The sequence below is a fragment of the Syngnathoides biaculeatus genome, chromosome 23 (genome assembly GCF_019802595.1).
Source record: "Syngnathoides biaculeatus isolate LvHL_M chromosome 23, ASM1980259v1, whole genome shotgun sequence".
In the NCBI taxonomy this organism is placed as follows: Eukaryota; Metazoa; Chordata; class Actinopteri; order Syngnathiformes; family Syngnathidae; genus Syngnathoides; species Syngnathoides biaculeatus.
Window position 1 is genome coordinate 20,825,658 of NC_084662.1, and position 27,678 is coordinate 20,853,335.

The window sequence follows — 27,678 nt, forward strand, 5'->3', positions numbered from 1 at the left end:
TAATATGTTCCAAGCATTTCATGGAGGACAGCTTTGAAAACCCGGGACAGCGTTCACTTGGCTTTGGTAGCAAGTAAGTTCATGCGTGTTCAATTGTTTAGTATTGACCGTATCTACCTCGTTTTAAAAGTAAGTACAATACCGATACAGATATATATGTCAGCTAATCCATATCCATGTGATGTTTTGGAAGTGGCGGAATTTGTAGACTGTATAAAGTTAGTGTACTGTTGATGCTGAGGTCTTCCTCAGATTTGACTACGGCAGTGTGTGCTCTCAAATGTTTGGTGCATTATTTAAAATATGGGCTCAATGCATGTAAATAACATGAGGAATGCGCTATAAACAATGGACATTACTTTGATCTGACAAAATATTCCAAATTGAAAATATGAATGAAATGTTTTTGTTTTATTTTGCTGAAGACCGAAGTTACTACTTCGTGCCTGTCCAACTATCCACTCGTGCCTTTCACCAGACAGAGAATTGTAACCCCAAACAGAAAAGACGAGCTTATGAAAAACGAGAAAGATTAAGTTTAATAATCCTTAATGTTAGTTTTCTTGTACATGTAGTCCTCAGATCTGTGAATGGGGGGGAGGTTGTAAGATAAATTTTATAAATCTGAATTTGAATTAATTTTAATCCCTCATTGATTGTTGGTGTGGTGTGATTTCCAAATTCATGTTAAAAAAATACTATACCTATAGGATGAAAGAGTAAACCAGGACAGCAGCGTGTGTGTGTTATATGTTTCAGGGTATGTGGAACGCCTGTTAGAAGAGCTCCTCTATGTGGATGCGGGCCTAACCACTTCCTTTGCTGACACCCATGCACCACCACCTCTCAGCAGCCATGACAGAAAACCAACCAAAAACTTTGCTATTCGGGATAATTTTTCAAGATTTTCAAATCAAAGCTGTTGAAATATGTTGTGAAAATTAAAAAAAAAAAATACAAATTTGAAGAAGTCGATTTAAATACTGTGTCCGTTTTGTTAAACTGAAACTATATTCTATCCTGATAGAACTTCAGCGGGAGAAGTTTTATGTTACGAACTTCTGACGCATGCTGATTAACTAGTCATGTTGCATGATGCAAAAAAATAATGCATTAGTCTGGTCTGTTCAATAGTCATTTTCTCAACTTGTGTGAACCTCTGTCAATATGACCTCCATGGTGAAAGCAAGGTGAGGTGGCTTACTCTGGCTTTGAACTCGCCAGGTCCTAATGACATTTTATGGAATGAAACAATATCATTTTGGGCACGTGCAAATACAATTGTTTATTGAATGATGGTTTCACATTCAGTGGTTTAGAAACTTTTTCCAGTGCTGTGATACTTACAGATGATATCACAAATTCTCCAACCATTTCACTTTCTCTAATTCGAGTCAACTTGAAAGGTAAGATTTTGAACCAGAACAACAATAGATGTTTTAGAGTCAAAACTCTCACATAATTACAGCAATGTCCATCAATTATTAGTCAAGGATCAACACCCACACTTTAGTTTTCGTGCAAAGAAAAGGGTAATGTTCATCAGCTGGGCATAAATCCTGTGAACACGGCATCATCTTCAAGTCCTGGCGGTGGAAATTCTGCTCGGATTCTCTGCACAGTACTAGATGGTATAACAACCCTGTTTTTCTTGTCGAGAGGCCCCCAACACCATCTCACCAACTGTTTGTAGGCCACGTGGCGATTTCTTTCATGTCCTCCTGCTGTGAAGGCGTTTCTGCCATAATGGTATTGAAAGACATGCCAGGCTGTCTCCAAAGACTGGGTGAAAGCCTTCGTTGTTAACAATGCAACCCAAGGCGGTTCCATCAATCTTCTGGGCGGTTTCTTTAATTTCCTTATAGCAGCGGCATTCTGTCTGGGAAGGCAGTGGCTGGCAATTTCCACATTTACACCTGGGTAAAAAATATAAATCAATAAAAATAACGTTATTTGGTTTGTTTTAACCACAATTTCATTGCACATCATATGTCATTGTATTTCATTACTATCTTTTGCTCGCCAAGATAAGGCTGAAATAATGCCGCTGTGGCGTAAAGCCCCATCATTTATTCATTCATTATCTTCTGACTAAAGAGTAAAAACATGACACTCTTGAATGTATGCAAAGCGACCTTAACAATAATTAAGAAATGATGTTAAATTTATAACTTGCCCCTTATGTCCTTCTAATACAGATACAAATTACATATTTATATGTATGGCTATTAGCTACAAATACTGAACATTTAGTTTAAATAATGATGATTACTGGCTAAATGTAAGTGTACTGTACTGTCCAACTCAGTGTACGATAGCTGTGATCTTTAAACGCAGAACGATACCCAAGGTTTTGATTTTTTTTTTTTAACGCCTCGCCTACTCAATCTCTACTACAACTACAACAAATGACAGTTTTGTGTGCAAGCAGCAGACGTTTAAACATGTCTGAATCTGAATTAGATTATTTCTTCAACAAGGTGTACGTAATTTCTTGAGGCACCTACCAGTCTATGTTTTGGGTGTGAAGTTGCACGTCAACTTGGTCAGGTCTCACGGAATCTTGTACTTGTGTTGTGTTCGTCAACTCTGGTTCGAACATGTAAGGTTGAATTACACCTGTTTTTTTTTTTTTTTTTTTTTTTTTTTTTTACATGGGAAGCGTTAGAAAATTCCTCCTCTTCAGTTCCTACCTCTTCCACAGAGCATTCCATAAAAACTTCCTCATCACTGCTGTCTATCTCCTTGAAATCCCATTCAAAATGTGTATGATCATCTTTGTAGGAAGCCATTTTCTTTACTGGGTCTGTCTTTGTGTGATGTCACACGGAAGCAGATTCAGTTTGAAACAGACAGGAGGCATTCGGATTCCAAAGAAAATGTGCACTTTGGCGCTAATTTATTTCATTTCTGTTCTGTTGAGAATTTTAAAAATATTTTTAATGAAATTTTAGCTACATTTGTAAGATAGACAAAATACATTTCCTCTGGATTAGCTCTTTAATGCAGAGGCGAATGCTCCTTACTTGAGAACAGAATTTGATATGAGACCGGAAAGATGTGAGGAAACTGAAACAAACTACAGTGTGAAAAACCCTTTTTAAATTTAATCAGCCTATAAATCCTCAAGAAGCAACCACGCGAGTGGAAGACAGACGGGACAAACGTTACACCCCGAGAGGGCAGTAAAATACAGTCCTCTTATGGGGAAAAAAAGGGAATGTTGTAAAAAGCATCACTTTATTTTGCGTAGCATAAAGAAATAGCACTACGTGAATGTGAGAAACAAGTTTAACATTAAAAAAAAAAAGACTGAAAATTTTTGGGAAATTCTTAATTTTCAAGTGTTTTGTTTTTGAGACCCCATGGACACATTCCCCACAAATTGAAGTATGATAAAGTTACAAAAAATGAATTTGATTCAGTTTTCCAACAATTTCTGAGCACTTATTTTTACATGAGAAAAATCTCTCGGAACACCATCAAACAAAAAGTAAGAATAATGAAGTAATAATGATGTAGTTTCAATTGATCGACCAACACTGTGAAATGTGGATGTGCTCAATTGAACAAAAGCAAAGTTAATTAATGAAAGTACATTTCAAACAGAAATTAATTCAATGTGCACTATAAGATTACAATCACATCATTGGCATCAATAGTTGACAAAACATATTTGTAATTCACAAGTAGTTCCAAGATAAATGAAAATGTTACTGGATAACTTCCATAACAGGAATGATTCCCACTAATGGCACAATTTGTGAAAAAGCACATGGGTTGGGAATCACTAGTTAAGATGATCTGTTCAAGGTTACATTTTAGTATCAATGCTAGGCATCATGCTGGGCACAATGTCCAACACGCACCACTAATTTGGTGCTATCCGTATTCTCAAAATATTAGGAATTATCTTTTTCTATTTTGCTAGGTTTGTATTTGTTGTATTGTTTTACAAAAAGTCATCATTAATAATAATAATCTTTGTGCATGTACTATTGCAGCATTAATATATATCTCGGGACAGGCCACCAGACACGCTTGTCCTGGTCCCTGCAATTGTCAGATCATAATCCCTAAACAACGATGGCATGACATTTTATTAATACTGTTGATAACACATACTACCTTCTTAAATAAATAAACTCCAGTATTTAACACAAACATTTTTGCATTAAATATTTGTGCATAAAATGTTTGTGCATAGTGCAGTTTATCCACGGTAATTCACATCCTTGGCCAAGACTTCAAAAGAAGCATCTGACTCATCTCCAATCTAATAAATATTATAATATCTTTGGTGCATCACTGTTAAACTCATCATTGATGACTTGGTCCAGTCCTGGTGCCTCTTGCATTCATGAACAGTGATCCCATCTTGTTCCCATAGCATGTCATCCTCTGTGCCAGCCATGGCGTTTGTGAGGAAACATTTTTTGAATCCCAAGAGTTATGGTTCCCTTTATTCTTCATTATTGTCAGCACTTTGAGGGGAAGCTCCACCGTGCTACCAGCGCACCCTCTTGCCCCCGTTCGGCTACAATCTGTTGCAGCTATTCATAGCGCCAGGTCGCAATCAAAGAGAGAGCTCAAACTACGTAGAAATGAGCGTAATGCGCACTAAAAAAAAAAAAAAAAAAAAAAAAAAAAAAGAGCATTTCAATTGTGTGCGCTATCCAGTTTTGTTTTTGAATGTGCCCATTAAGATCATACTATGTAGTTTTGTCAGTTAGGTGTTAGCAGTTAGCTCACATTGTTTTGCCGTGTCATTGGCCAGAGTGAGGTCACAATTCTTTTAAAAGTGGCTGCACAACTTGCCCTTGTAGTCGACATTTTTTGTCTTCGTCTAAGTTAAAACAAACTGTGCAGTAGCAGCAAATATGTGACGTTAACGATTGTAAAATGCAACGGCCCCACCCCCTAGGAGGTCAGAGCTCGTTGATGGCGTGCATTAGCGTAATTTACGTGTAACATAAGACATCAAATATCACATTGAAATGTATACGCATACCTTTTTTTTAACCACTATGTATCTGGATACGACAATACAATGTGATTGTATTTTTTTATTTTTCATCCATACCTAAATATAATGCACTCTCTTGACTTTTTGAAAATATTTTTGGAAAAAAATTGCACATTATTTTTGAAAAATTACGGTAACTTCTCCAGTAGATTCCCAAAGGTCACACACACTTGTCTTAAAAACTATTCAGGACAGATGAGTAATGTCCCTGCACTTTTCTCATTACCTTTTTTTATAGGTTGAATTATAATAATATAATATTATTCAACTAGGGTGGGAGTGGGCAAGTCTTTCAGACTTGTTCGGGTTAAACTGGATGTTCCCGCCCTCTCCAAGTTCAAAGGAAGGAAACCCCCAATTTTAAACTTCCGCAGCCTTGCGGCCACATCAAGCTGTGGCAAAGGCTTCAGGAATAAACCTCGAGGAAAATTCCAGTCAGAGTCCCGAAGGTAGTTCGCAGCTGTATTCAGCTTTGTCTTGGCAGCCTCTGCGACGACACTGGTCCCAAATTGTAGCGAACTAGTCGTTCCTCTGGTCCAATCAGTGTCGTGCTGCAAAAACGACAACTTCTTTTCCATACTATACCGCCAAGGCTGACATTCATCAACCCCACACACCACAATGACCCATTTGGAGAAGACACTCCAGCTTCTCCTAAAGCATCGAAACAACACGAAAAACGTCAGTTATTGATAAGTCAATGCTCAATTGGCGTTGAGCGTGGCGCCAGGGATAATTCTCGCCAGTGGGAGGGATTTTCTAATCCCACTGGACAGCGACTGCCCGCCTCAAGATGGACAGCCCCCAACCAATAAGGTCCTGTCTTGCAACGTTTTTCTTTCCTCATTGGGTGCATCACGATTAGGAGAAATCCCACAGGGAGTTCACAACCAATGCATCAGTCAATAAATCAGAGCATCAAGAGAGTCCAACTCTAAAACTGGAAAGCTGGACTGACCAGCCTTTCTGACAACCTACAGGACGTCAGCAATTCTAGAAAAACAGCAGTCATCAATGATGTGCTTAAAAGGATGAATGTAGACATTGCCGCACTCCAGGAAACACGGCTGGCAGACTCGGATGCGCTAAGGGAGAAAGAATACACCTTCTATTGGCAGGGGAAGACTTCCAATGAGCCACAGATACACGAACTGGACTTTGTAATGACAAACACATTGCTGACTACGATAGAACCAGGCAGCAATGGAGCAACTTCTCACTTTCCACCTGAGGACCACCACAGGACCCGTCACCCTCATCAGCGTGTATACCCTCTTTGGGAGAGCCAAGGCAAAGGTTCGCAAAGCGCTCAGAGATATGCTCTTTGCTGATGACGCCGCTGTAGTAAATCACACTCCCCACGATCTCCATTCCCGTTTCCCCCAGGCCTGCAAGGACTTTGGACTAACAGTCTCAAGAAAACCAACATCCTGGGACAAGGCACCCAGATACCATTGTCCATCGTTATAGATGATTACAAGCTCAATGTGGTTCATGAGTTCATCTACCTCATCTCAACCATCACCGACAACCTCTCCCTAAACGTGGAAATTGACAAGAGGATGGGGAAGGCAGCCACAACTCTTGCTAGCCTCATGTCTCGAGTGGGAAAACCCAAGCTGTCAGTTAAAACAAAGATGGCAGTATGCAATGCCTGCGTCATCAGAACGCTGCTCTCGAGCAGAGGTACATGGACCACATACCCCAAGCAAGAGAGGAAACTGCACACATTTAACATGCGCAGCCTCCATCGCATCCTGGGAATCTCCTGGCAGGAGAAAGTGACCAATGCCGAGGCCCTGTCTCGCAGCAGTCAGCCCAGGATGTACACTCTGCTACGACAGCACCGACTCAGATGGTTGGGTCACATCCGCCGAATGCAAAATGGCCTCATCCCCAATGACATTCCGTAGGGCAAACTGGTTCCTGGGGTGAGTGCCGCAGGAAAGCTGCAGGTGCGCTATTGAGATCGTCACGTGGGACCTGAAGGCCACCAACAGGAAGCCAGAGACCCGGGAGAGCCTGGCAGAGGACTCCTCAAAGTGGAGAGAGGCCCTGACTTGGCACCTCAAAACGGCCGAAGCAAAACTGATGGAGGCTGCTACAGAGAAGCAAGTCCGTAAAAAGCGCAGCAACTCCAACAGACCAGCCCCATCCTTCACCTGCAACCCATGCCAAAGAGTGTGTCACTCACCCAAAGGTCTTCATAGCCACGTCACCTCATGACCAATCCTGATCGACGAGGCCTTTTAATGTGTGTGAATAAATGAATCTTCCAGCAGTGTTACAGAGGATCATTGCTCACTTTGTGAATGAGAAATTAGAGTTCTTATTGATGTTTGGTCATTTTGGTCCTGCGTTTCTTGTAAATCTGCATTGCTGGAGTATAGTTTATGTGGACTGGATCTCGATCAGGGAGCTGAATTTGAAGAAAGGTGTTAAGGAAAGTGCATGTAGTTATGAGTCTTTTAGCTGTGCTTTTCTGGACCTGCATTCCATAAATGGCCCTACCAGGGACGTGAAGCTCTAGACAATTTAGTTCATAGAATCATTGGACACACAAACCCCTCCACCACAATAAGGTCACAGCTTCAAGGAGGGGGCTAAAACATTAATTAATAAATATTATGACAACTGGGTTAGTTCCGTACACATTGCTTTTTAGTTCTAGTTTGACAATGATACAGTTTATAGAGAACCAAGTGTCAAATGTTCGTTTTTGTCGATGTGTGGGCTGCTAAGAAAATGGATATTCATAATTTGGACACCTTTTATTTAAACTATGCAAACTTTCTTGACCCAGCACGCTAAAAAGAATCGGGAATCGTTTGGAACTGGAATCGAAATGAGGAACCGGAATCACTCAAATTCAAATCATGCCCAACCCAAATGGCAACAATGTCTATTTACATGCCCTCAACCACCATGCTAAGAGCATACGACTCACTTGGTCGACTCGATGCCTGGTCTGAAGGTAGGGATCATATCGAGCTCGGATGGCCCTCATCGAGGTTGGCTATGACAAAGAATAAAAAAAATCATGAAGAGACCAATAAGACCAAGACAGATTTCACAAATTTTTCCACCAATAACTGACCTGCATTCGGAGTTAAATAACATTCAAACTTACAATAATTGAGAGTCAACACACACTTTGTACAATTCAAAGTTCTTCTGAAATAATCAATTACCATATTTTCATGACAATAAGCCGCATCGTATTAAAAGGCACAGTCTTACTTGAGCATGCAATTTCAGAATTTAACACATACACAAGGAGCACCGTCTTATTGGGTGCAGGTATGGTAGCGCTTAGAGCAAGGTTACACCCGACCTCCCGCTGACCTTTGCAACCAAGTCACAAACATCGTTACGCCACAGCAAAGAGAACACAAACAGCAGATAACAGACCAACCAAAATAATGAACAAAGAAATAAAACATGCACTTCAAACACTATTTACATACGTTTAATGCTGCAAAGCATGCTGGGATTGTCTCCAGCTATGCTATATAACGACACTAGCTTAAAACATATGGTAGCATACATGCACATGATTTAAAAAAAGCAGCGAGAGCAAAACTGAGTTTAGTTGTATATATTAACAATGGAAACAGTGATTTTGGTTGTGCTTAATTTAAATAATTAACAATGTATGTACTCGCGTTATTATTATCATTTTTAAATTAATCCTCATCCACAAATCCACCAAAGTCTTCTTCTTCTGTATCCAGAATGAACAGCTGGACAAGTCCTCCAGCAAACATGCCAGGTTCCCGCTCATCATTGTCAGAGTCAGTCTCAATGCCATGCGGCTCCTCAGATATGTTGCCGGCTTTTCGAACAACAGTGGAAGCAGACACGTGAGACTAGGAATCCACAATCCATTTACAAATTGTGGCTTAACTCACCGGGCGCTGCCTCCCACTCTTAATAAAGCTGTGTTCACCATTTGTCATCCATTCATCCCACACTACTCGCAACTTCACTTTGTAACCTGCTTACGTCGATATCCAGCGGTTGAAGTTGCTTTGTTAAGCCTCCCGGAATAATAGAAAGCTCCAAGTTCATTTACTGTACTTGTTTTGATTGTTTGCTCTTTGATCATCAATCTATTGCTTAGTTGCTCTTCCAATGTGGGCCACCTCGCCTTATTTCTGCGAGAACTCAGCTTCATCTTATTGACTTGGCGAGCCTCGTATTCCTGCTTTCTTCACTTTAGCACCATGGATTCTTTGATCTTGAATGCTCTCGCGGATGCTTGATTCCAGTGTTTCTCTGCGTAACTGATAGGTTTCAGTTTAAACTGTCCTTTGTAAGAGTGTCTCTCCATTGATACCATTTTTGGGGGTCCTTAGTCAAAAGAATGTTTTCCACAAAACATATACCGGCATTATATAGTTTCTGCGGGGCGTGCTTTTAGTGTCCTGTCCCACACCCACACTTCCCCCTGTAACGTCCACATGCTGTGTTCTCACATCTCCACTTTTTCTCTATATAAGCAGCATGTTGGCAGGAAATGCTCCCAATCAGTTACAGATTTTGGACGTCGGTGTGCACATAAGGCATGCCGCATTATCAGTTCGGCCCATCCATTTTGGAGAAAATTTAAGACTTCTAAGTGCGCCTTAAAGAGATGAAAATATGGTAATCAGCCCTACTTGATAATAGTCCTAAAAAATAATGTTAAAAATATTTGAACTTATTTTACAATTAATGTTTTTTTCTTTAACTTTACATCTAGTCTTCAGCGGTGAACTACGTGAAATAAATGGATGCGGCCACTACTGTATATGACGAACTGTGGCAGAGTCTGAAAAATCTTCTAACCTCGTAACCAGTGTAAGACTGCGTGGAGTATTCAAAGTCTGAGTCCGGCCCACCCGGGCAGTACCTGCAAACATGAGCAGAAGAAAACATGTTGACAAAAACGACTTCCTATCTGATCATGTGAGGCTAGATATTAATAATGGACGGTGAAGTCATTGGAACCAATTCCTGCACAACAGTATACTTTACGGTGGCGTCAAAAAGTAGACTCCCCCTTGCTGAGGCCACATTATTTTTTTTTTTTTTACATATTTACTACTTAATGCCAATTTAATCGGTGATTTCGGTAACAGCCAATCATGAAGATTTTATGCTTATTCTTTGATCAGCTTTGTCAAGATCTGCCAATCTGATCAAAAGAAATTTACTTCATGTCATTGTCGTGCCCAGTGTATTTGAATAAAAAAGTTCATTTTCAGCCTTCTCGTATGTCTTTCGACATAGAACTGTAAATATTTGACGGCCAGCTCTCACTATGCCTCACTGGCATAAACAGATGAACAAAGATACATTATTTGTTGTAAATATATATTTTGGAGCAATTAAGTACACGTGTATATACAGAAATTCAGACATGAGCATTCACGGAAACGATCGTTCCGTTACTGTGTCGTTATCCAGAGAAAACACGGAACCGAAAGTCCGTTTCCCAGATCTCAGGGCTTACTTTTGATAAAATTCGCCCATATGTGGAATGTAAAACAAGTTCTCAATGAAATACAACAATCTGTATAAAACGAACCTACATGAACTCCTTTATTTTTAATGATTAAAACGCCAAGCTTTGTCAGTGTGGTTTACAAACAGCACCAGTTTCCGCTTCTGCGGTACGCATGCGCAAGGTCGAGTTATTCATATCCGGGTCACTCAAACGCTAGTCAAACATGTCAGTTGCTCAGCGTAAAAGACAAAATGCTCATGCCTGCTAAGGCTTTATTCAGAAGTACATGTAAAAACCGGTTCCCATGAGCATTATCAATGGGAACCGAAAAATCGGTTCCCACCGTTTCCCAGGACAAAAATCAACGGAACCGAAAGATCGGTTACCATACTTGCCGAAATCCTCATGCCTGGAAATTGAACAAGTCATTTAAATAGACTCATTGTGCCATCTTGTAAATGGATCGGTAATCAGTTATCACTTTTTTAAACTTGATGATCAGTGATCAGCCCCAAAAATCCATATCATGTAAAGCCCAATATTTACCACACTTAAGTGTTTCAGATAACACACATTTTTACATATTACAAAACAACTGTTGTAAATTTACCTGAGCTCTGAAGTTAAAACTATATAATGTTCATCTTGACAGTACTACTAACATCGTCCTGACACAAATAATTAAACTAACCAATCAATTCCTTTAATGTGTTTGTGGGAGAATAACGCAATTTTAAAATGGGAAAAAAAAGTCACCTACACACAAATATTGCCGGTGAAGCTTATGTGTGGACATCTATGTGGTTTGCACATCACAGCGACGACTGCAATCTGTAAAAAAAAAAAAAAAAAAAAAAAAAAAAATCTCACCTTTCTATGGACCATTAGGAATCAAATTGTACACGTTAATTAATAGTAACGAGGAAGCAATCTTAACAATTTTGTGTGTCAGAGAGCAACATACCCCACTGGCAGTGCGGATTGGTTTGGCCTTTAGTTTAGGCACCAGAGCGCGGCGGTATTGTGGAGGAACAGCAGCTATAATATCCACCAAACGAGGCTGAGTCTCCAGGGCATATTTAGCAGATATTTTTGTTTTTACTCTGTTTGAAAATAATTAAGAGGTGTAAATAACTGTAAAAGTGAAAAACTTAATTCTTAATTAGTTCAAAGTTGATTTTAATATTGTGGAAGTTGAAACTGCAGCATTGTTTTTTCATATACAAGTTAACAGTGACATCATAAGATTACACTCACACATTTATTTTAGTCTTTCAAAGATAATTAAGTTTTGACATTACCAGAGAGCTAAATATCACAATTAATTTCTTATTCTGCTTGGAGTTTGCAGTGGTGAACTCTACTGCATCAGTTGTTTCTCATGTCTTGGTTACCACAACATATCCACCAGAAAATACAAATGAATCTCGTTTATTGTCGTCTTAATCAAGTAGTTGGTCCAGTTGTTGTGTATTAATCTTGAGTTGTCTCGTAATTACGGACTAGGCCATGCATGCTGGATTGGGAAGGTGGTGCCGTCATTTTAAATGAACGTCGAGTAAATAATTAAATGCAATGGCTTGCAGTCTTCCGTGTTTTCCTTAATCCATATCCTTCCAAGGACAATTATATAACACCAGTCCTCTATTTTTAAAATCACACTGGAAAACTTATGTACAGTGTACTTTTTACGACCTTTTTTCTCAGGCAAAAGACACATATTTCAAGTGTGTTACATACTTGTTAAGGTCGATGTCTCTTCCATCTTCGTGAGCCTCAACCAGCAGTTTGATAACATCTGCGATAGTCATCATCATCAGTTCAGCTCGACTGAAGTCACCTGTCATTGAAACAAAAAAATAAAAATCCGTAAACAAAGCAACCGAATGGACATAAGCGACAATACACTGAAGGCTAACTACGCACATTTGTGATGGCATAACTTGATAAAACAAATAAAAACGAGGCATGTTGTGGCCACAAAATATTGCCGATTTGCCGTTGAAGCGCTACAATAATCAAAAATGCTACACACGGAGTTTTAATCCAAAAATAAAGATACATAACTTGACGTTAGCATAAGCAATGAGTTACGGCGAGGCAGAGCAATTTGATCTGGATATTTCAAAAGTTTGTCGCAGACTCACTCTTTTTCCTTGGTTTCCCCATTTTTACGTTTTTGCAAGCCAATATGGATCACACGTGCTGGTGGAAATAAAATCAGCACTACCACAACTCCTGTGAGGCGAGCCCGCTTGGAAAATGGAACTCTGTGTAGCATCGGAAGACGGCTTGCCGTACATCACTCGGAATTGTCGTAAAATACCAAAATAACACAAAAAACTATTAATGCACGAAACACGCAAAACCGTTTTACTCTTGTGAACAAAATAACATTATAAAATTTGTCTGAAGTAACTTTTTCATGGGTCTACAGTGTCAGTTTATTGGGTAAAGAAAAATCTGCAGTTTTATACACCTTTAAAACATATGTAAATAAAATAAATTGTGAAAAATTGGTTAATTCGTTTGCCTCACAGTTCTGAGGACCCGTGGTCAAACACAGCCTCTGTTGAGTTTGGACATTTTCCCAATGCTTGCGTGGCTTTCCTTCCATCCACCAAAAACATACACGGCAGATTAATGTCGCCCAAAAACAAATAGTATAGGCTCGAGTATAGTCGTAATTCTACTCAGGATACAAAGGGATTGTAAAATAGATGTGATCCCCACTGTGTAGATATGGTAGTGGTCAATAAACAATAAACAGGGATTAGTGTTTGGGTAACTATGGTGTATTGTTCTGGTAAAATGTGAGGATTGGGGTGGTGAAAAACATTTTGTCACAGGAATGATTTTAATTGGTCACCAAGAATATTTTGTAACATGGACAGTTGGATAAATTATGAATGAGATGAAGATTTTAAATTTGTATGTCATTAGTAATTAATGGGAAATGTTTGGGTGAACATTTTTAGTGGCTCGTTTCTTACGGTTTATGTTGCAATGTCGCGCTGAAGATAAATAACAAACTTGTAAATCATGCGGACCGACCCAGTGGTCGGGAAGCGATCTTCGAACAGCGGAACAAGTGGTTTGTAGATCAGATGACGACTGGCTAATTCTCACCGCAGTAAATCCCATGAGCTGCGAGGTGACATGGCTTGACGGATCTCGACAGGAACTTTCAGGAAATACAACAGGTGGACGTGTCCCCGCCATTCGCCGTGGATCGCCGTAAGTGGCTTTTTTAGACCTACAAATAAAAGCGAAGTTTTGCTTGAACAACATAATCATTTACCTTCAAGTTTACGGTGCATTTTTTTAAAATTGTTACTTTCAGTATGTTTCTCTCAACCGGCGCTGGTTTGCGTCCTTGGCTAACTATTGAAATGTTCCCTTCCACACGGTTTGTTCTTTAGTCATATTGCCAAAACGCAAGTTGTACGTATTTTTCCAATTATATTTGAATAACTAAAAGACAGTGGTTTCGTACAGAGAACTTCACAATTTTTGCGTGCCTGCTTGGTGGCCAAACCATTAGATATTTCCATTTAACACGGCTAGGGTTAACATTTGTGACCGTACAGGTACTGCCAAATGAACACTTTTTACTGTCCCATAGGTCAGACAGCGCCATGGAAGACAAACTCAATGACTCCAACGTTAAGGTCGCTGTTCGTGTGCGACCAATGAGCAGGAGAGGTGAGATAATGTCACCCTGCCTTCTGACAGCCCCTCTGTATTTATGATTTTTTAAATGGCCCATTAGACAAACGGGGTTTGAATAATGTTGGCAGGCTCCCTTAGGAATTTTAGACTAGTTTTTCTGTTGAGAGATATATTTGTTTGGTTGCTTACTATTTGAAAAAGGTTTGGCAGGCGGCTGTTTGAATGGAAAGGCAAGTTAAAGAACGGAGAAGGGGGAGTTACACCACAACATGTGAATGCAAATTGCAGTTTGTTGTACCCACTCAAACCTGTTTGAGCTGTCTGTTCCTTGCTGTAGAAAAGGTTCAGATGGGACAGGAAGAAAAATCAACCCACAATGTATGGACAGTATTGAAGATAAATATATAAGTTTGTATAACTTGCGTTGTTTTTTTAATAATTAGTGTGATATCAGCCTTGCTGAGAAATGTGGGTGAATGCTCCTGTCTTGAAGTCCAATATAAGGTAGCTATTTACAATTCTATACATTGGCTACGAAAAGGAGTCAGACCCTGGTTTAAATCTTTCACTTTGGCATAATGCAGCCGTTTGCCAGAATCACCGCCCACCCCACCAAATATGCACACAGCACCCCATATTTTTAGTAAAAAAATGAATTGTTCAAATTATAGCAGATTTATTAAAAAACGAAAAAATGAACAATCACACAACCATAAGTATTCAGAGCCTTTGCGATGACACTCATATTTAACTCAGTCCATTTCTCCGGAACATTCTTCAGATGCTTCTCCACCTTCATTGGAGTCCTGCTGTGTTTGATTATACTGATTGGACCTGATTGGGAAAACCACACATCTGTTTATATCAGACCTCGGAGCTCACAACAGATGTCAGCATATCCAAATCATAAGGCAAGGAACTGCCCGTAGAGCACAGAGACAGAATTGTTGCAAGGCACAGGTCTGGTCAATATATATATATATATATATATATATATATATATATAATAAAAAAGTTGGACTTAAGGTTCCTAAGAGGACAGTGACCACCATAATCTTTAAGTGAAAGATATTTGGCACCAACTCTTTCTCTTCCCAGAGTTGGCTGCTGGTCAAACTGTGCAATCGGGAGAAGAGCCATTGTGAGAGAGATAAAGAACAATCCTGAGATCGCTGTGGCTGAGACGCAGAAATACAGTCAAGAGATGGGCGAAAGTTCTAGAAAGTCAACCATCACTGTGGTTCACTACCAGTCGGGGCTTTATGGCAAAGTGGGAGCCTCTTCTCAGTGCATGGCACATTAGAGCATGCATAGAGTTTGCGAGGAGAAAAAAAAAAGGAAAGACTCCCAGCTGGTGAGAAATAAGATGATCTCCACTGATGAGGTGTATGTAGGTGGTATGTGTGGAGAAAACCAGGAAATGCTTATCACCTGTCCAATGCAGTCCCAAAAGTGAAGCCTGGGAGTGGTACCATTATCCTGGGGGTTTGTTTTTCAGCTGCATAGACAGGATGACTGGTTGTAATCGAAGGAAAGATTAATGTGGCCAAATACAGGGATATTCTAGACAAAAATCTTTTCGCTATTAAAATCTCCAAATGTTACTCTGATACATTTTTTCAAAACCCACATTGAATGCCCGGGACATTCGATCCCTCAGGCTGCACTGCATCAATGTGTAAAGGATATCACCACATGGGCTCGTGAAGACTTCTGAATGTCTGTAAATACAGTTTGGCGCTACAACAACTTTAAATATTAGACTTTTTGCCGATTGGATTGGCCTGATCAGATCGGCCGATAATTGGCATTTTTTTGTTGCTTGATGTATTGTCTTTGATGTCAGAATTTGCCAAGATCTTCAATGATGTCATTGAGAGAGACTTTTACTCCGCGTTGCCGTTTTACAGAGTATACAGTTAAGAAAACAAGTATTTGAACACCCTGCTATATTGCACTTTCTCCTGCTTAGTAATCATGGAGTGGTCTGAAATTTTCATTGTAGGTGCATGTCCATTGTGAGAGAGATAAAATAAAAATCCAGAAATCACAATGTATGATTTTTTTTTTTTTTTTTTTAACGATTTATTTTTGTGATACAGCTGCAAATAAGTATTTGAGCACCTGAGAAAACCAATGTTAATATTTGGTACAGTAGCCTTTGTTTGCAATTACAGAGGTTAAACATTTCCTGTAGTTGTTCACTAAGTTTACACACACTGCAGGAGGGATTTTGACCCACTCCTCAACACAGATCTTCTCTAGATCAGACAAGTTTCTGGGCTGTCGCTGAGAAACACGGAGTTTCAGCTCCCTCCAAAGATTTTCTATTGGGTTTAGGTCTAGAGACTGGCGAGACCACGCCAGAACCTTGATATGCTTCTTACGGAGCCACTCCTTGGTTTTCCTGGCTGTGTACTTCGGGTCATTGTCATGTTGAAAGACCCAGCCGCGACCCATCTTCAATGCTCTGACTGAGGGAAAGAGGTTGTTCCCCAAAATCTCACAATGAATGGCTGTGGTCATCCTCTCCTTAATACAGTGCAGTCGTCCTGTCCCATGTGCAGAAAAACACCCCCAAAGCATGATGCTACCACCCACATGCTTCACAGTAGGGATGGTGTTCTTGGGATGGAACTCATCATTCGTCTTCCTCCAAACACGGTTAGTGGAATTATGACCAAAAAGTTCAATTTTGGTCTCCTCTGACCACAAAACTTTCTCCCATGTCTCCTCTGTATCATCCAAATGGTCATTGGCAAACTTAAGACGGGCCTTGACATCTGCTGGTTTAAGCAGGGGAACCTTCTGTGCCATGCATGATTTCAAACCATGACGTTTTAGTGTATTACCAACAGTCACCTTGGAAACGGTGGTCCCAGCTCTTTTCAGGTCATTGACCAAGTCCTGTTGTGTAGTCCTGTGCCGATTCCTCACCTTTCTAAGGATCATTCAGACCACACAAGGGGATATTTTACATGGGGCTCCACTTTTTTCCCACCAAGCTGCTTGGTAATTTCTCCGGAGCCCTTTCCAGCTGTGTGGAGTTGTACAATTTTGTCTCTGGTGTCTTTGGTCTTGCCCATGTTACAAGTTTGAGTCTTACTGATTTTATGGGGTGGACAGGTGTCTTTATGCAGGTGCATCTGATTCAGGATAATACATGGAGTGGAGGTGGACTTTTAAAGGCGGACAAACAGGTCTTTGAGGGTGAGAATTCTAGCTGATAGACTGCTGTTCAAATACTTATTTGCAGCTGTATCACACAAATCTTTAAAAAAATAATTCATTGTGATTTCTGGATTTTTCATTTTAGATGATCTCCCTCACAGTGGACATACACCTATGATGAAAATTTCAGACTGTTCCATGATTTATAAGTGGGAGAACTTGCAATATAACAGGATGTTCAAATAGTTATTTTCTTCACTGTATATATATATATACTGTAGGTACTGCATATACCTGAGAATAACTTCTTGACAGCTGTTTTTAGTCAGTGTTGTTCTACGTAGGGATTTCTGTAGAATGTTACGATGACTTTTGACGTTATCCAGTGACTGTTGTAAACAGCATTACTGACAAAAGACTATCATATTTTGAGGCTGTTTTAAAATTTCAATATCCTCCCTTGCAGAAAAAGAACTCACGGCAAAATGTGTGGTAGAAATGGAAGGAAACCAGACAATATTGAATCCTGCCATTGCAAGTTTGAGCAAAGGAGATCCCCGGTAAGTGAAAAGTTCAGTTCAATTGATTCATTTTAATCTTTTTTTTTTCTTTGTATATTTATTTTCGTAGACTAGACTTTCACGTTAAGTGCACCTTAGTATTTGAAATTGACAGTTGTACGGTATAGTTTAGATGTACAGTACTATGAACATACATTTGCATCATCAAAGATGCATTTGTAGTTTATTTTTACTTTTAACTTGAAATATGATTTCAGCAAGTAAGTTATCTTGTTTCTTAATAAGCCTAAGTAGAATGGAATATTTCTTGATGTTTTTTTCTGTACTACAAACCTCAATTCCCAAGAACAAGTTTCTGTAGCTGGGGATCGGATTGCTGAGGTCCCCGTCTTTGGCCACCGCCCAGTTCACTTCGTACCTGACCCCTATGGCCCCTCTCACAGGTGGTGAGCCCATGGGAAGGGGGACCCATGTTACTGTTTCAGTTGTTCCTAGCTGAGCCCCATGGGTGCTCGCCTTCAAACCCCACCTCCAGCCCTGGCTCCAGACGGTTAGGGACCAGTTTGATGATCGACTTTGTGGTCATGTCATCAGACTTGCGACTGCGTGTCTTGGAAACTTGAGTGAAGAGAGGGGCGGAGCTGTCAACTGATCACCACCTGGTGGTGAGTTGGCTCCAATGGTGGGAAAGATGCCAGTCTGACGTGGCAGGCCCAAACGTATTGTGAGGGTCTGCTGGGAATGGCTGGCAGATTCCCTTGTCAGAAGGAATGTCAACTCCCACCTCCGAAAGAACTTTGCTCATGTCCTGGAGGAGGCGGGGGACATTGAGTCTGAGTGGACGATGTTCTGCGCCTCCATTGCTGAGCTGGCCGACTAGAGCTGTGGCCGTAAGGTGGTCAGTGCCTGTCGTGGCGGCAACCCACGAACACGTTGGTTTACACTAACAGTTAGGGATGCTGTCAAGCTGAAGAAGGAGTCCTATTGGGCATTTCTGGCCTGTGGGAGTCCAGAGGAAGCTGATAGGTACCGGCTGGCCAAGCGGAATTCAGCTTCGGTGGTTGCTGAGGCAAAATCCCGGGTGTGCGAAGAGTTTGGTGAGGCCATGGAGAACGACTTTGAGGGCGGCTTTGAGGAAATTCTGGTCCACCGACCGGCGTTTTAGGAGGGGGAAGCACTGCACCGTCAACACTGTGTATAGTGGAGACGGGGTGCTGCTAACCTCAACTCAGGAGTTCAGGATGTCGAATACCTCCTCAATTACACCAACACGCCTTCCCACAAGAAAGCAGAGTCTGAGAGCTCTGAGGCAGGCTCTTCTATCTCTGGGGTTGAAGTCACCGAGGTGGTTAAAAAGCTCCTTGGTGGCAGGGCAGGGGGTGGATGAGATTCGCCCGGAGTTCCTAAAGGCTCTGGATGTTGTGGGGCTGTCCTGGTTGACACGACTCTGCAACATTGTGTGGACATCGGGGACAGTGCCTCTGGATTGGCAGACTAGGGTGGTGGTGCCCCTTTTCAAGAAGGGTGACCGGAGGATGTGTTACAAATATAGAGGGATCACACTCCTCAGCCTCCCTGGAAGGTGTATTCTGGGGTACTGGAGAGGAGGGTCTGTTGGGATGTCAAATCTCGGAATCAGGAGGAGCAATGTCTTTTTCGTCCTGGCCATGGAACAGTGGAACAGCTCTACACCCTCGGCAGGATCCTTGAGGGTGCATGGGAGTTCCCCCAACCAGTCTACATGTGTTTTGTGGACTTGGAGAAGGCGTTTGACCGTGTCCCTCGGGGAGTCCTGTTGAGGGTTTTTCGGGAGTATAGGGTACTGAAACAACCGATACGAGTTGTTCGGTCCCTGTACGACCGCTGTCAGAGTTCGGTCCGCATTCTGTAGTCTGACTCGTTTCTGATGAGAGTTGGACTCAAGGCTGTGCTTTGTCACTGATTTTGTTCTTAACTTTTATGGACGGAATTTCTAGGCGCAGCCGAGGCGGAGAGGGTGTCCGGTTTGATGGCCTCAGCATCGCTCTTTGGAGATGATGTGGTTCTGTTGGCTTCATCAAGCTACGATCCCCAGCTCTCACTGGAGCGATTCGCAGCCGAGTATGCAGCGGCTGGGATGAGAATTAGCACCTCCAAATCCGAGACAATGGTCCTCAGCCGGAAAAGGGTGGCATGACGTCTCCAGGTCGGGGATGAGATCCTGCCCCAATTTACCAGTTGATCTACGTTCCTTCCCTTACCTGTGGGCACGAACTGTGGGTCATGACCGAAAGAACAAGGCCCTGGATACAAGCAGCCGAAATGAGTTTCCTCTGCAGGGTGTCCGAGCTCTCCCTTAGAGATAGGGTGAGAAGCTCGGTCATCCAGGAGGAGCTCAGTGTCAAGCTGCTGCTCCTCCGCATCGAGAGGAGCCAAATGATGTGACTGGTGCATCTGATTCGGATGCCTCCCAGACGCCTCCCTGATGAGATGTTCTGGGCATGTCCCACCGGAAAGAGACTTCGAGGACGACACAGGACACGCTGGAGAGAGTATGTCTCTCGGCTGGCTTGGGATCGCCTAGGGATCCGTCCAGAAGAGCTGGAAGGAGTGGCTCGGGAAAGGGAAGTGTGGGTATCCCTGCTGAAGCTACTTCCCCTGCGACCCGGAAAAGCAGAAGCTAATGGATGGATGATGGATGGACAAACCCCAATTCCAACAAAGTTGGGACATATGGTTAAACAAAAAAACAGAATAAAATAATTTACAAATAACGTTTGACCGATAATTAATTGAATACACTACCAAAGACAAGATATTTAATGTTCAAACCGATAAACGCTTATTTTTTTTCAGTCATGTCATCATTAACTTTGAATTTTATAATTTAAGTGGGAGAGGGTTATGTTTACCACTTTGTTACATCACCTTTTCTTTGAACAACATTCAATAAAAGTTTGGGAATTGAGGATAATAACTGTTCAAGCTTTGTAGGTGGAATTATTTCTCATTCTTATTTGATGTGCAGTTTCAGCTGTTCAACCGTCTCGGCTCTTGTCATATTTTACACTTTATAATGCAGCACACATTTTGAATTGGACACAGGTCTGGACTGCAGGCAGTCCGCTCTAATACCTACAATCTTTTTCTACAAAGCCACACTGTTGTAACATGTGCAGATTGACGATTTGGCATTGTCTTGCAGAAATAAGCACCGAGGTCCATGAAAAAGATTTTCCTGGATGGCAGCATGTTTGTCAGGTTCACCAATCAGACATTCATTAAACAGGACAAAAAAGGAAGCAAAGACACCAGTTCAAGTCTCGCGAGGAGAGAGGAGAGGAATGTCTCGTACAATTCACCACTGCACTCTCTGATTATCCTCTCCTCAGCACCTCTATATATTTAGTTATAAGACACCCCTTATTTACATGGATGTTACAAAAAGGAGACGACAAGCAAAAGAGTTTGAAACAAGGTGTAAATGTTTATGTGCGTGTGCATGTGTGGAAGATTGCTGAATAAATGTGTGGTCATCATTTCTTTAACAGGCAGCAGTTCCAATAGTTCTGATGATTAGATGTTTTTGTTCTTGCTATCTCCTGCTAGGAGGCTGCCACGTTATCTAGAGCAGAGGAAAGCATTTCATTATTGGATGCAGATGTATGATAATTATGATCACAATTATTCCGACAATGTTTCTCTAAAACCTGTATGTACCTTTGAGCATCAATGGTGCCTTCACAGATGTTGAAGTCACCCATGCCATTGTTACTAACACCACAGTTCCAAACCATCACAGATGCTGGCTTTTGAACTTTACGTCCTTAACAGTCCGGATGGTTCTTTTCCTCTTTGGGCTTGAGGACACGATGTCCACAATTTTCAAAAACAATTTTAAATCTGGACTTGTCGGACCACGAACACTTTTCCACTTTGCATCAGTCAATCTTTGATGAGGTCAGGGCCAGTGAAGCCGGTTCCATTTTTCAGTATTGTTGATGGCTTTTGCTTTGCATAGTAGAGTTTTAAAGGTCTAGTGTCATCCCTATAAACATTCTAAAATAGATATTGAAATGAAAAATACATATAAGATTATTCGCTTCAATGTCTACACGAAAAATAAATATGAACAGAGAGCGTGTCATCCATGCGCAAAGTTGCGGAAGTCTCATTCGACATCCAAGTGGTCGCCATATTGGCTGCATTTACTGTCCGTGACGTCACCCCGGACATTCGCCATTGAAAACGCGCTGTGGCCTCTGCTGTAGGACACGCCCCTTCAAACACGGAAGCATTTTTCGAAGAAGAGAACATCTCACAACCTAGTGAAGTGTCCGAGGCAATATTACCCTATGGTTTTGAGCCATATTTAGATGACATGCAGATCAACGGCCACTTCAGCAGCGGACATGAGCCACCGCAGCGACGAGCCACCCCGGCCGACAAGGCCAGGAAGTATGAGGCAGACGGCTTGGCCTTGTCAACAAGGCCGGTAGCGATCCACAAGGCCTGCGGAGACCGTCCTTCAGTGGCGGCCGCATAGAAGCCTTCCGATGCGCACATCGACACATTTAGCAACCCTGATTTATGGATTACGCCCCCCCCAACTATTGTTTTTTTTTTTTTTTTTTTGTAGCTGTATACACACCTACCTGTTATTTGGAACCCACGAAGCTCTCGTTCTTTGCACCCGTGCAATCCATTTTTCACGACGAACCGGGTCTCTTGCAAATTTATCAAGGGTAAATCCATCCTCCCGAGTATTCAAGCAATGTCCAGCAATGCAACGAGCCGGCATTTTGGCTAACATGAAGGAACAACGAGCTACCTTCCCAGAGGTAAAATTAATAAAAACAAACGACTCCACTTGAGGGCGGTCTTGCCATGTACGTCACTTCCTGCTTCTTCTTAAAAACAAATCCCTCAAGAGGATTTTCATGGCGGGAGTTACAAAAAGCTGTATACATCAAAATCATGGTTTGTGGTGAAAAAACGCATGGGTCCATGTCGGCTTCCATTTTTTTCATTAACAGCATGCTAAAAATCATGCATTTCATGACAGTGGCACTTTAAGTTGCACTTATAGCTGTAGCTCTGAAATATATTCACTGAGATTGGTTTTCTGAAGTCTTCCTGAGCCCATCTGGTGATATCCTTCACACATCGTCGGTTTTTGATGCAGTGCTACATGAGTTATCAAAGGTCATAGGCATTTTCTTGTTAATTTTCAGCCTTGCCACTTCCATGCAGTGAGGTCTCCAGATTCTTGGAAACTTTTGATTTTGAGGACCGTAGATGATGATAATCCTTAAATTCCTCGCAATTCTACGTTGAGGAAGATTGTCCTTCAAGTGTCAACTATTTTCTCACGCACATGTTCAGAAGGTGGTGAACCTCACACCATATTTGCTTATAAATTCAAGGAAGCTCCTATTATATCCAATCATGGCACCCACCCTTCCCAATTAGCCTGTTTACCTGTGGGATGTTCCAAACAGGTGTTTGATGAGCCTTCTTCAACTTTCTCAGTCTTTTAAGCGACTTGTCTCAGCTTTATTGGAAAGTGTTGCAGCCGTGAAATTTGAAAGTAATGATTTTCCTAAAAGCAATAGTTTCAGTTTGAACATTAAACTTTGTTGTTTATTCAATTAAAAATAGGTTGCATGTGACTTGCAAATCATTGCATTCTGTTTTAGCCATGTTTAACACGTCGCAACTTGTGAATAGATGTTTTCTTGCAAAGTCATGACTTGTCACCTTCATTTTGAAGCCATCTATGTATGGCTTAGGCATTTTTGTTAATCTTAATGACTTAATTGTATGTACGAATTAGTGCTTAACCATTTTCTACTGGCATTCATTAAAAACAAACAAACCCCCCAAAAAGCTTGCATTTTGAAATAGTCGTGGGATTTATTTTGGGAGTGAAATCAAAATCCAGGCTATTTATGGGATTGTTGTGGCCAATTCAAGTCTGCATACATTATTGAGACAAAAGAAGTTCTTCTTGCTATTCACACTGGTAGTACTGTATATACTGGACAGGCTCTAACCAGCCTGTCTGGTTAGCAGCCAACATTTCATGGAGGAAACTCAAACCCCACCTTTAAAGTCCTTTCTGGATTGCGTGTCTCTTTGCTAAGGGTGTGTCACCGAATGCCCAGTCTTGTTTGAAAAGAACAATTAAAAAAACATTGTGCTCACAATTCAGCAAAAAAAAAAAAAAAACATCTATACATGTGATCATTTTAATTTGTATTTAGTGGATTTGAAAGTCCATGAACCTCATTCATGAGACCTCATTCAGAATAGATCATGGAATGGGAGAATGCAGCTCTTAATAATCATATTGATTAGTCTAATTGGCAGAACCTTTTTCCTTGCCCACAGTGTTCAGTAGCTATATTCTTTGGAATTGTGTTTGCCCCTCCCATTTATACTTTCACAATACAATTATTGCTTTATCAAAAAAGTAAATCTTCATTGACAAGGATAACAAAGATCAATTTTCTTGTAAGCAGAAATCTGTACTGCATCAAAATAAGACTAACATCTACCAAATAGACATTGGATTAATGGTTATCATGCCTGCCTCACAGTCAGGAGCTCCAGATTGGAATTTTTGTGTAGCGCTTGGATGTTAGCCCCATGATTTCAGGTTCTCTCTGGTTACCCTGGTTTCCTGCATCATACCCAAAACATGCTTGTTAACACCCAATTTTTCCAATCTGAAAGACACCACACATTGTTATGAGAAACTAGCAAGTGTTTCTTCTTACAGCTCTTCTAGCATGTGGCGCATTTGAGATGGCCAACACAGGTTACCGCTGAAATAACTACTGTATACATCCACAGATAAATCGTTGAGTTGCCAGGAAGCAAACCAGTTATCTGTTGTAGTACCTAGATTGACCTCTGAGAAGAAGCCTGGTGCAACAGGACATCCAGACTGCTGGAAAAATTTGAAGAGAAAGATAGAAAAAGTAGTAGTAGTAGTAGTAGTATAATGAATAGAAAACCAAACTACTGTTCCCGTATCCGCTAACTTCTATGGTTGCAAACTTGTCATTTTATTGTGGTAAATAGAAATTGGCAGTGTTCTACCTGATAAATTAAAGTTCATGAACTCGTTCATATTTTGGGCCGAGATGAACCAAACTCGGTTCATTTCTCCCTGTTGAACATTTTGGAAAACAGCTGTTTTCGAAAGTTCATTTTAATTCAAGAAAGACAGGTTTTGTCAGGGACTTCCAGGACAAAGGCCGTCTGGACGCCCAATCTACATTCCTTCATATCTCAGGGGTAAACCCCATATTTGCCAACTGCCACTCATGCTTACATGTGGCACGCACCTGCGTGATGTGCATTCAGGTACACGGCGGAAATGGGTGTGTATGTGTTCTTTAGTTGTTTTGCAATGTAGTAAATCGTTGTAAAAATTGGTTAGTGATTAATTTTTTGTATCAAGATACATTAATTAAAACACTTAGCGATCACTCTGTCACATGAAATTTTTGTCTTGTAATATAACAATATATGAGATTAAATATTTTGTCAATATAGTCAAGCCAGAGCTGAAAAGGAATGCTCAATCATCAATGTCCTTTCACCATGGTTCCTGTCATTTTGTTTTGCTTGTTTTTGTTTTCACATTGAGGACAAATACATTGTTTTTGTTTTCATTCGTCATTTAAAAAAAAAAAAAAACAAACATTCAAGGAGCAAGTTTTTTTCCTCATGTTTTTGAGGCTGTTCGGTGAAAGCTGCAGCTGGTTACTGGTGTGGACTGATTGGTTAGCAACACTGGAGAAATTAAATTCCTGTATTTTGAGGGCAACACCGCGTCAGCAAAACATTGAAAACAAGAAAGAGAAATACTACTTCATTTTTGTGATGATGAACTGATTTGAATTTTTGAAGTATGAACTAAACTTTCATTTTTTGAATGGTGAACTGAACTTTGAACTAGTTCCAGGAGAAAAATTAACTTTACCAACACTGGTAATGGTGTGACATGTTACACATTGGCTATTTGGAATCTTCCAACTACATGTATATGGCATAAAACAAAACCAAATACACGCATGTGTCAAATATCCATCCATACATCCATCCATTTTCTTAGCCACTTATCCTCACAAGGGTCGCTGGAGTGCTGGAGCCCATCCCAGCTATCAACGAGCAGGAGGCGGGGTACACCCTGAACTGGTTGCCAGCCAATCGCAGGGCACACAGAGACAGACAAGTCACACTCACAATCACACCTTGGGGCAATTTAGACTCTCCAATTTGTCCATGTTTTTTGGATGTGGGAGGAAACCAGAGTGCCCGGAGAAAACCCACCATGCCACCTCGTGTCAAATATATATATTTTTTTAATTTATTTTCAGTTTATTCAAGAAATATGAATGAATTCATGTCATTTGTATGGGTGTATTTAATTTCCCCATGAATGCTTTTGAGCCCCATACAAATGATGTTCAATTCAATGATGTGAGCATTCATAAAAAAAAAATGGTTACATAACATGAGGTGGATTAAAAAAAAATAGCATAAGGTTTTTATTTCTTTACTTATTTTGAATTAAAATTGTTGTATATTTCTGTAAGTAATACTGAATAGTAACAACAATAAATAATGTCATCTATAAACATACACATTTCCTACTTTTTCCTATTTGGAAAAGCAATTTGGAAAAAATATCAAAACACTACATCAGTTGGAATACAGTTGTAAATGACGATATATATATATATATATATATATATATATACATATATATATATATATATATAATTTTTTTTTTTACACACACTATAATCCCATTTGGAAAATTTCTGTCCCTTTATGTAATTTAAAGGCATGAGTTCTCAAGTTCTCATCTCTTATATGAATAAAAGTATTGAAACACTTGTCTTTTACAGATGCACGAAGTCAGAATATAGTATACACATGGAATTAGTATTCCATTTGCAGTTATGCTCCCATTGTTTTCTTGGAAGCCTTTATAAAAGATTTTGGAATGCATTACCAGAAATAGTTGCCTATTCATCAAAAACAGTTGTGATGTGAGAGGTCAATAATGTTGGAAGAGAGGACCTGGCTCTCACTCTCTGTTCAAGTTCAGCCTAAGGTTGTGAGGGCACAGTCACACTCAAACACACAATGGCCTTCCCTGAACTGCTCCCCCAAAGTATAGAACCGTTCCAAATATTTTGGAATTCGGGAAATTGTGATTTAAAATTATGTGCATGATGCACCACAAACTGTACTCACCCGTGGGGGTGTACGTAATGCAGTGGCTAGGAATTCTACTGTATAGTTTCTGCCAAAAGCGGTTCCATCAAGTCAGCCTGGCAGTGAGTCAAGGAGATGATCCTGCAGGTTTCTGACATGAGGTCAATTCACCTTGTTGGACATATAAGCCTGTCAATGGGATACTATGAAAACACATTTTGTTGAAAGAGAGGTACTCCTCGTTGATGTAGCCATGCTGAGCTTTTTTTTTTTTGTGTGTGTGTGTCAGTGTGTCTGTTCTGCCCTGACATGCTTCAGCTGCATCTGTTACCCTTTGGGCATGTTACAAACAGGTTTAATCGCCTCTCTTTAACACAGGAACAGCTTTGCACGAAAGGTCATAGAGAGAGAGAAGAGAACATTTTAGCAAAAACACAGAATGAACCTCCTAATTAGCATCTCATTTGTTATTGTATTAACAAAATGCACGTCTAGCTGACACTTTGGTTGTAAGGCAAGTTACTGACGCCACTTTTCCAAGGTTTGTGCTGTGTTAGCTTCCTGCCTGACAGCTTTAG

At 40.7% G+C, this 27,678-nt stretch overlaps 2 protein-coding genes across 15 annotated transcripts in view; one reads left to right on the plus strand and one right to left on the minus strand.

The window, feature by feature from the left end:
• elp3 (elongator acetyltransferase complex subunit 3) overlaps positions 1-13,773 on the minus strand; it is a 38,644-nt gene extending 24,871 nt beyond the window's left edge. The window contains exons 1-6 of one of the 7 annotated variants that reach the window (XM_061811640.1): positions 13,647-13,773; positions 12,258-12,357; positions 11,482-11,620; positions 11,278-11,348; positions 9,857-9,920; positions 7,974-8,042 (exon numbers count right to left, since the gene is read on the minus strand). In XM_061811640.1, coding sequence (XP_061667624.1) covers positions 7,974-8,042; positions 9,857-9,920; positions 11,278-11,348; positions 11,482-11,620; positions 12,258-12,334 — 420 coding nt within the window. In that variant the 5' untranslated portion in view covers positions 12,335-12,357; positions 13,647-13,773. The other 6 variants (XM_061811639.1, XM_061811641.1, XM_061811646.1 and 3 more) reach the window with 6 other exon arrangements.
• Positions 13,622-27,678, plus strand: part of LOC133496270 (kinesin-like protein KIF13B) — a 70,104-nt gene continuing 56,047 nt past the window's right edge. For 3 of the 8 annotated variants that reach the window (XM_061811631.1, XM_061811632.1, XM_061811637.1), the window contains exons 1-4: positions 13,622-13,754; positions 14,143-14,222; positions 17,316-17,399; positions 17,827-17,920. In XM_061811631.1, the coding sequence (XP_061667615.1) occupies positions 13,660-13,754; positions 14,143-14,222; positions 17,316-17,399; positions 17,827-17,920 (353 nt within the window). In that variant the 5' untranslated portion in view covers positions 13,622-13,659. Of the gene's footprint in view, positions 13,755-14,142; positions 14,223-14,970; positions 15,150-15,287; positions 15,544-17,315; positions 17,400-17,826; positions 17,921-27,678 lie in introns of all 8 variants that reach the window. The other 5 variants (XM_061811633.1, XM_061811638.1, XM_061811634.1 and 2 more) reach the window with 4 other exon arrangements.